At 38.2% G+C, this 10,414-nt stretch overlaps 1 protein-coding gene across 1 annotated transcript; it reads right to left on the bottom strand.

Moving 5' to 3' along the window:
- Positions 1 to 250: 250 nt before the first annotated feature.
- LOC103812073 (chromosome unknown open reading frame, human C5orf34) lies at positions 251 to 10,258 on the bottom strand (the record flags this gene model as incomplete). The annotated part of the gene is made up of 9 exons (XM_009085080.1): positions 251 to 368; positions 2,831 to 2,919; positions 3,321 to 3,491; positions 3,782 to 3,851; positions 4,066 to 4,157; positions 4,976 to 5,099; positions 6,375 to 6,470; positions 7,057 to 7,697; positions 10,169 to 10,258. Coding segments are annotated over 9 exons (1,491 nt in total), but the record flags the coding sequence as incomplete, so codon positions are not given.
- Between the last annotated feature and the right edge of the window lie 156 nt (positions 10,259 to 10,414).

Below are 10,414 nucleotides of genomic sequence, written 5' to 3'. Positions count from 1 at the left end.
TTTTAAAGCAGCGCGGTTAGGTCAGCCCTGATGTGTTTATAGAGCTCTTCTCTATTATTTCACCTGCCCTCTTTGCCCATGCCCAATATACCATTGGAATTATGACTGACAATACACTGGCAGCTAATAGACTTCACTGGTGTTATGATGGGAACTTATCACTCTGCCTTCAGCCTTCATTCCTCTTGTCCCTCACAGCCCCCTCAGACACAGCTCCCAGGAAGACCAGGAACACACGTGTTGTAAGGCTTCACTTTCCAGAAGCTGCAAGCAGGGATTCAATATCCTGAATGACTTTAGAAGTTTTTTCCAAAGCCTCCAAGACATTCCCTTCACTGAGTTCTTCTGACTCACTCCCGTGTTCAGTTCTTATGACAGGGGCACCAGATGGATTGGATTTTGCACCAGATGTCCTTTTCAGAACACTGCTATTGTCTAATAAAACTAGTGTTACTTTGTTAAGAAAAAAATACCAAACTCTTCCTCCTAATGAGAAAAAAATACTTCTCCATATTTGTATTCATCATTCTGCATTGCAAAGTCTCACATTTTGTAACATGGTAATTACATATAGCTAGAAAGTAAAAGTATGTTACATAAAATATCTTCAACATTTATAGAGCAATGTCTCTTAGACTTTAGTCACTTAAAAAAGACAACTGATGTCACACTGCAAACAGTGTGCACTCTTCATACTAACAAAATTGAACACTGGCTTAATGACAATTATGGAGTGGCTTTAAGCAGATTCAGCACAGTCTGCTTTTTTGAGCTGGCTGAACACAACGGACCAATACCAAGGTAGCTGATAAACAGAAAGATGCTGTACTGCAACAACAAGCCCAAAGGCAACAGTGTTACCCCTCTCTCGAGAACACAGCAGATGACTCTTAGCAGACCTGATGTAACACCCATTAAAGGGCTTCTTTAGTTTGTGACTTTTCATTCCAGCCTTGTACTTTGACACTTTTATTGTTTCTGGTGCTGTGATGCAGAGGTTGGAAAAGATAAGTGATAAACCAAAACTAATAAATACAAAAAAGAGGTAATTTTAGTAAGTGGGTAAGACAGTAAATGAAGGTGTGAACAGAACAGAGAGACTTTGAGGATCTGAAGTATAGGTCTGGATATGCAGGTGAACAGCAGAATATAAAAGTGAAAAAATCTGTACAGTTTTCAAAAGGATACAATTAAATCTCTGTATTTTTTCGAGCTCAGCATCGGCAGACCTGTCCAAGAAAGTAAAGGTTATTAAATGATTTGGTATCATAAAAAGTTCTCAAAGGTACTTTCTACTTCAGATTTTAATTTTTAGCAGTTTCCAGCAATACTGAAAATTAGATCAGCAAAATCCAAGTAAAAAAGTGCTTTATTTCTGTCTTTCACATCACTGGTCAATGGCTGACATTTGTCAATCATTTGTGTTGCCAAAAACCACAGTTCTGCTCTAAGAATAGTCTCTTTGCTCTATGTATGCATAAATATAGATACAATTTCCATTTCATCAGCTCTAAAATGTATCAGCTGAATCTGCTATAATTTGAGTAACAAGTGCAAGTGTAATTAATTAATATATTATTAATACCCGAATGTGTTTGCATGTGATGTCAGTAGACATTTTGTCAGGAGCATGTACATTAAAACACAAATACATCAGGCAAAGTGTCGTTTAGCAGTCCACTGTACTGTCTTGTACTGTTCGATGCTCTGTTACAAGACACCTGTCTCAGTCTAGTTTCTCTTTTTTTGCCCTGCAGGATACTATCTCTGTAACATTAATCCTCCTTTGGCAAAGTCACCATAATTCTGAATTTTAACTAAGAGGCAAAGCTCAATGAAAGCTTCACCTGGAACTCACTTAGCAACTTAAACACAGAACTAAAAACGTGAAACCATATAGAATAAATGGACTTAATTTTTTCATTTTTGACCATTAGGAAATGCAATCTATAAAATTAATAGTTTATAATCTTTTTGAGTTTGGTTTTCAACATTATTTATAGTCAATTGTTTAGGATAAAGATGAATACCAATTTTCTTCAGTTACAGAGTATGCAGTAAATTCAGCAATCTCCTTCCTTTCATTCAGGCTTCTGCACCATTCTATTGCTGTTCTGATGTACCTATGTTAATGTGAAAATTCAAAAAAAGTCATTATTTATACGAGAGATGAATTCTATTAATTCAAGCAAAAACCTGAAGGCATTAGCAATAGACCTGGATCTGAAAGGAAAAGCCATGGTTCAAAATCTAGTTTTATCTTTACCCTGCTTTGCCCTTTTTTTGAGTCACGCTTTTTATCCAGAATCTCCTTCATGTTTAGATCTATGCAGTTACAGAAAGTTGTATGATTTGTAATGAATAGTGTACAAATGTTAATTTTCATTTGTGAATATCTCCCTACTAAAATGCAGCACAGTAACGTCCTGATGATTCCCATAATAGGGCTGTAATTAGAGCAAGCAGATTAGAAAAAGAAATCTCCAGGCAGAGGTCAGTATCTGAAATAAAGCAAAAACTGTACAGTTCTATGTCCCATCTCTATAGAGGACAAATGCATTTGGGTTTTTTCCTTGCCCGCTGATGTAAATGCAAAGTTGCAGCTCTAGTTATTTTTCTAAATAGACACTGTTGTCACAATTATAATGAAATCACAGGATGCAGTGGCCCTGACTCATACAGGTCCTGAATCTTTGCCAGATGTTAGATGGAGCTTTTATTATTATGTGTTTGGTCTGCCCCTCCCAATATATTGTCAGCAAATACTGTTTCTGCATATAAAAGTATTTGTAGAATAATTGTATATTTAAATTGTTTAAATTGCTTATACCTTTCGTAGACTCCAGGATGATTTATTTGTAGTAGCTGCTGTAGCCCATCAGGAGTAGTTAACTTACACCAACCTACATCCTCATTTACCTTAAGAAGATAAAAAAAATACCATTATTAATTTTCTGCTGCAGTCAGAATAAAAAAAAGCAAATATAATATGACAGTTTAAGAATTAAGTATCTATGAACATTCCACTTTAAACATTTACAAGTTTGTGTTTTGCTAAGGATAGAATTTGGTACAGTCTGCTATGACAAACACAGGGGAAAAGCACCTGCCACAGCCCCAACAATTGTTTTGGCCTATGCAAGAATAAATTATCTCTGAAAGTTTGTAGAAATGTATCTAAACCTGTAGAATTTTCAAATTTTTTTTATTTTTGTATTTTATGGGCATTAGAACTTTCATTTTGCTTCCTCATTAGTTTCCTAGTAATACCTTTTCCTGAAGAATCTTTAGGAAGGTCCTTCCTCTAACTCAAGTGTTACCTGTATCTCACTACAGGAAGAGCTGAAATCCCAGACCATATTCAGGGTCACTCCATCCCAAAAAGCAGCATGGACTTTATGATCTGAGTACACAATGAGTCTTCCAATGCTGGGAATAACCTTTTCATACAGCACAACCGGCAACGTTTCTCGTCCATCTGTCTCAGGTGCCTAGAACCAAACAAATACATTAAAAACTTGAGGAAAGGTTACTTAGGTCATTACAGCTTTTTGTATCTGTCCCAGATTTTCAATTTACTTGTTTTTCCAGACCACAACCAGCTGTCTTCATCACAAAATTGCTTTCTGCTTCACAGATATACACTGCATGCTTTGGTTCCCAATATACACCTCCTGATCTGTGAGGATACACTCACCATTCTTCCCTCTGGGTTCAGGCCTATTCCCTACAGCCTGTGTAATCGTAACACTGAAAGATTTATAAATCTCCAGCTACGTACCACCTTCCAGCAGCAGAGGTAATAGTTATGACTTAATGATAGTTTTGTCTTGCAGCAATACCGAAGTATTCTGAGGAGAAAAAAACACAAACAAAATATTAAGCATCTCATTATTATTGTTTTCTAACCAGTTGTGACCTTTGTTTTGTAAGTTTACATATGCCCTCAGTACTAATATGAATTGCTTTCATTTTTATACTTAATGTAATAGTGTTCTGGGTAATTCTAACTCCTGTCCTTTCTAAGTCAGAGAAATTAATGTAACAAAGATAAAGTTACATTACTTGGTTGCCTGAGTAATAATGGAGGATACAGAGTATGGATTTCCTGGCACATCAGGGGGTAGGCTGTTCACTGAATACATCTTTTCTTCCACCTGCAGTAAAGGGCAGAAAGGAGATAAGTTAGTTACAGGTAGCATGAAAACAGCATTAAGAGTTTGCTAGTTAAGAAATTTCAAACCTCCTTGAAAGCAACAATAATCTGACCCAGATCACTGACAAATATCTCACTGAAAAGTAAAAGAAAAAAACAACCTGAGGTACCTTTTAAACCTACTTCTGTGTGAAGAAAAATGCAGTTTCTGTGCACTCATTAAGGACTAAGAAATTCTGTTATCAGAATAAGCTGTACTTCATTACCGTGCAACAGCATTTGACTACAAGTAAAAGGCCGGTTTGAAGGGTACAAAGCTGACACTTGATTCTGCTTCAAAAACACAAAGCACTACATAAACATACCAGAGAATCTTTGCTGTGGGGAAGCTTAACAAAGAGGCAAAATCCTTTCTCCACCACTGAACAGCTGGTCTGTGGCAAAGCCAAAATGAAACCTGCACCTTCTAAGTTCTGCCTCTGTACAGCAGAAAATGCTTCCAAGTACATAAAGATTAATCAATATATTAAAGACTAAGCTTTTTAATTAGTGATGGTTGTTGTAGACTCTGACTCTCGAGTCTGATAAAATAAATGCTAAAATTAGTAAGATTTTTCTTACTGTGTCTATAATTTGCAAAAATACCTTCTGAAACAGAAGAAATAATATCTTTTTTTTGTATGACTGATGGCTTGGTTCAGGAATTAGAGCAACTGAGAGTGTAGGGACTACACTGCAGAGTGCATAGCCAAATGTCTTAAAACTAAGAAAGCTACTAATTTGAAGGAATTTGGAGCATACTTTAAAATAGTTTTATACCTTTTTTGTTCCTTTTTGGATTGCATAATGTATGAAATACTTTCCAAAAAAAGCTCCCTCGGACTTCAAAAGTGAGTCATCACCAGGATAAATTTCAGTGATGTTTGTCCTACCGTGGATAAATCTAAGAAAAATAACAAGATTTTTAACAAGTACTTCAAATGCTGTGTCACTAGACAAGCAAAACAGGTTGTACACTTGAGGAAAGCATTAAGCAGAAACACATTTTCAGCAGTGTTAAAACTTTCTACTGTTTCACAAAGAGCAGAATGCACCAATAATTTCTTTTAACACAAAAGATTAGCATTACCAGGCTCTTCTTTTTGCATGTGTGCATGGAGGGTGGGAGTAAAATAAGTGAAGGAAAGCCTTTTTTTGATTCAGGCAAGCATCTCACAAGAGAAGCTCATTCCACTGACCGCAACATACAGTGATTCTGAAGAGAAAAATCCAATTTTCTTAGTGGAGCAACTCTCTCGAGCGTACACAGAAAACTGTCACACTTAACGATTCCTGAACAACCTGAAGGTCTTGATTTGCACTGCAGCTGTGTGTTTTTCATGAAGATCAATCTCTTTCACTCATGATCATAGAGTATCTTTGAGCCTAAAACCCAATTTGGCAACTCTGTGGTTAGATGCCTGGACTTTGGAGGTGTGGCCTGCAAGACTAGGTATGGCTACCCACTATGCTTCCAAAGAATTGAGGTTTCAGAGAGAAAAGCTCTGAAGAGCTGCTAAAAATTTGTTCAGATGAGATGAAAATTTAGGAATTACACTAAGAAAATTGAAGAACACTGAGCAGAAAGATTAAAGCTTTGAACACCAAGAGTCTTCTATCAAAGACTTCCAGTTGCTGATAGCAATCATAGCAATTCAAAGATTTTTAACAGCTTTGAAAGGGCATTTAAGTCCTTTTTCCGTGGGGTGGTTTGGTTTTGGTTTTTTTTTAAACCATATGAACAAGGTGACTTGCCAGGAAAATCCACAGTTGAACTTCCTGCAACATGCGGTATGTAGGTCACCAAGGCAAACACTTCTACTGCATGAAATCTTCAGCATCAAAAAGAGCAAAGTAATTGCAAAGAAAGCACCATAATTGTCAGTGGAATCTGTTGGGAACTCCAGCTGTCCACTAAACCTTGAAGAAATCAGATACTCAGATCATTTATTTAAAAGCCTTCAAATTATTTCAGATTCACACCTGGAAATACATTATACTAGAAAATTCTAAGTCAAATGAACAAACAGCAGAAATGCAGAGACTCTTACATGAAGATTGTATACAAGTTCAGTCTAAAGAAGTGAGAAAGGGAGCACGTAAGACACTTCATCTTAAAGCTAAATTCCCACTCCTAGATAAAGTCTTCCAAATATGACACACACTATCACCTACATACCTATAAAAAACACCCTGGCACCATACGACTTGAACTAGCTGAGGGTATGAATACTGAAAAGTATCTTCATTCCAAAAGAAGTCACAGAAAATCCACCTGCATAAAATGCAATAAAAGCCTCAGTAAGTCCAAAGACTGGGTTTTTTTTACTTTGTGTGTACTGGTGATCATTTCTGTACCAAGAACAGACGTTAAGCACATCTTCAAAGGAAAAGGGGATGCATATTTTCAGAGTCCTCTGATTCCTTAGTTATCCACATTAGTTCCCAAAATAAACTCCTCAATCTTGCAAAGGTGTTTTTAATTATTTTTACTGATGCTGACAGAGAACATATGCCACTGGCCCACCTCAGAAATACTATCTTCTCAAAAATGAAAAAAACACCCCCAAACTGACCCAAAATCTGTGCTCTTTTTCAGTAATTTTTTTTCATTTACCTGTTTATACATCATGTCAGAAAATAAAATTTATTTTTCCTCTGGACTAATTACTATAGCTTCATTACAGCAGGGACGTTGGTTTCACAAACGTCATGTTTCAATAAGTTCCTATAAAAGCCCAACTGACAGCAATTTCAAACTTTTTTTTAATAGCTAGAATAATTTTGCAAGAGGTTGAAGTTCCAAGTTGCAGAATTGTAAAACATATGTTAACAACTACAAAGTAAACATCTTACATTACCTGTGTAAATGTGAGGCTCTGCAGCTAAGTGGCAAAGCTGTAGGTAAACGAGAAACTGTTTCATGTGTCTCAGGGTCTGTTAAAACATCAGATTCTAGAGATGTGTGGTTGTTTTCCTCATACGTCTTCATTACATTCTTAACAGTATGTAACTTAGAGCACATTAGTGCCAAGGACAAAGGGTATTTCCATTCTTCTGGGCAGGAGGAAACAGACCAACGCTGTGTAACCCATGTGTATTCAGAAGAACAGCTTGTGTAGAACACAGGGACTCCATCTCCTTGGTCCTCTAGTTTGGTTGGTTCCCTGTATTTACCTTCAGCACAACCATGTTCACTCTTCTTATTCTCTATTCTTGTTTGTTTCAATGGCATTTCTGCAACAGAATTTTCACTTGGTTTTCCATACTGCTCTCCAGTTTGATAGTTGCTGTTCTTTTGAGAGGAGCGTAAGGATGCTGCAGGTGACTGGCTGACTTTGCATAAGAACTCCACGGTAAATTCTTGCTGCAGTTCTGGCAAGTAAAGGTGAGCATAGCCATCTGTGGATGAGATCTTCACATTGCCATTGTCTACACATCTTGTCAGATCAGCTGTAGCAGGGTGAGGCCATTTAATTTCTAAGATATCACTGAGAAGAATCTAATACAAGAAAAAAGGATTGGAATGTGTGGCAATATAAAAAAATGACCTGCCTTCCAGAAATTACAGTGGAGGATTTACATTGAAATTAATTCAGTCCTTCTGCAAGGTGACATATGGCAAGAAACTTTGCACTGCATTTATTTGCATGTATGAACTCAAGAGGAAGCAAAGTACTTAACCTTCCTATCTGCTTCTTCCTGTTCTAACAGAGTTCTATCCAGCAATAATGTTTTAATTTAATATTAATTGTGGGAGAATTTCTGATTGCTAACAGACATGTGAGCAATCCAGCCTTGCTAGCAGGGCCTGAGCAAGCTGCAAGCTAAGCTGTTCAAGGACACTGCTGCAGCTGGAATGTGAGGAAGAAGGTAGCAAGATAAGCAGCTCCTGGCTGTGGGATGCAGGAGCTGAAGATGGTCAGAGGTGGAGAACTGGGGCATTTTATGATTGATATGTTAATAACCAATTATGTTGTGTATAAGGTGGGCTAATAATAGTTGTTAGCCAATGGTGAGTGGGCACTGCTAATAGTTGAGTATATAAGAATCACTTGGATAAACAATAGAGGACCTTTTGCATGTGATTAATGGCAGCGTGAACGCCCACAATTCATTAATAAATTAGTAAGGTGAATGGCCAACTGATCAGGCACAACTGCCCACAGATTGTAGATTTTTCTGTTTCCAATTGCTTCTAAAGAAACACTGGAGAGAATAGCTAAATTATCTTGCTCATATTGGTTATCAGTGGAGTTCATAAAGAATTGCAAAAGGACCCTAAAAAAATCATCACTGACCAGACAATAAGGCTGCAGACAAAAATGAAGTGGAGATAAACATAATGTGGTATAAATGGGGAAAAGCAAACCTAACTTTCTGTATAAGGTCTTGGTGTTGTGACTGACAGTCCCATGAAAACATACTTAACGTGCAGTTTAATCAGTGTATTAAATGTCTGAAAATTCTAGGAAAGGAACAACAAATAGAAGATATAATCATACAACTGAATATATTTACAGTTAACCTGCATTTTGAATACTACTCGCAGTACGACTATTTGCCAGGCCCCACCACCAACTAGATCCCCCTCATCAAGCTGTCTAGAAATGTGGATTGTTAGTGGCCAAAGGAGAGCCTACGCACGCTGCAGTACCTGGTTGTTTTGAACTCAAGCACAAGCCAAGTATCACAGTACAAGTATTTTTGTGCCCTGTGCCCCATAAAGTATTGTAATGGCTAGTAACAGGGCACTTAGGATAACTGTCCAAGGCCCTAGGCTGATCCATCAGTTAGGGACTTGTTATGAGAATGAAAGCTTGCTAGCTGTTACCTGTTATAATGGACTGCTGAAGTGTGGAAAACAGCAAAGGCCTTGAAAATATGGGCACTGGTTAAAAATAGAGGCCACAGAACAATAAACTGATAATAAATTACTGGAGAAGGGCAATCTCAAGAGCTGCAAAAAAACTACTTTGGCTTTAAGAAAAGCAGGAGCTGATAAACCAAGGGGGAAAAAAACCCCATAAACAAAAAGGGAGTGGGGGGAAGCCAACCAACATGGTAAGGTGCTTGCTGTGGCCTGAAAAAGCTGTTCCTCAGCATCCTGAAGCAGGCAGTCACAGTGGGTGCTGTAAATTAGATGCAGTCTAGAAATGCAGCCATCCTCCAGAACAAGATCCTGGCCTGGGTCAGGGTGGAGGGTTACCTGCTAGTACTAACAACAGAGTATCAGCCTTGTGCTGCTGTACTTTGCAGCGAATGTATGATATGACTGGCAAGGACTGATGTCTGTTAAGTATATAGTGATACCGAGTCACAGTGTTTTAAGCAGCGAAACATTAGCATGAAACGTGTTACTTAATGAAGTGTCAGTCTAAAAGTTTTTAAAATTCGCCCTACTTATCAGTTGTCATAAGACTCATGCCACAGTGTGCAGACACTTTGTGTTCAGTGGGAACACCCGAGGGATGCTGATGGAGAGTAAAACTGGACGGATGTTCAGCCTGACCTGGCCATTTCCAGGGAGTGATGCTTTTCCTCATTCCTCTCACATGCCCCAGTAACAGCCTCACACAAGTGCTTCAGTGGGGAGTCAATGGGATGTCGAACCTGACAGACTCTCGGAAAACTCTGTCCTATTTCACTGTGTCTTTCCTAAAAGGTTTCAACTGCCAAAAAGCAATTCTCTATAAACCAGTTTATACTATCCTATATACAGACTCCTAGGTTTTAGTCTCACTAGGAGTAAACTAACTTTAGTGTTTGGCTACAAAGGATATGCGTAAGTAACAGTAACAGTTACAAGTAACAGTTAAAACTAGTTTAAAACCACAATACTCCAATCAAGTTGACACTGCATTAGCCGAACTGTACTGGGTAAGATCTTCATGGCCTGTACTCCTACACACACATGTGAAGTTACATTAAGTCCACTAAGGAAGTTTATTTCACAAAGAGTGTAGCTCCCACCTTTTTCCTTTCTGGAGGTATAACCCGGGAAGGTAAGTACGGGCGGGAAGCAAACTTGTTCCGGAAATCTAGGGCTCGCAGAAGCTGTTCCTGTTGAAGTGCGGAGGAAAACAAAGCAACTCGGTTAGGAGTTTTTATTTGCGGCGGCAACGTCTTAAGCTGATCTCATTCCCAACCCCCGAGGAGCCGAGGCTTAGCAAATACCCTCAGACACAGAACTTTCTTTCCCGGCCCTGCTCAGGGGCT

The sequence above is a fragment of the Acanthisitta chloris genome, unplaced genomic scaffold (genome assembly GCF_000695815.1).
Source record: "Acanthisitta chloris isolate BGI_N310 unplaced genomic scaffold, ASM69581v1 scaffold39941, whole genome shotgun sequence".
Lineage (NCBI taxonomy): Eukaryota > Metazoa > Chordata > Aves > Passeriformes > Acanthisittidae > Acanthisitta > Acanthisitta chloris.
Note: the sequence above shows the minus strand (reverse complement) of the source record. Positions and strands in the feature narration are given on the sequence as shown.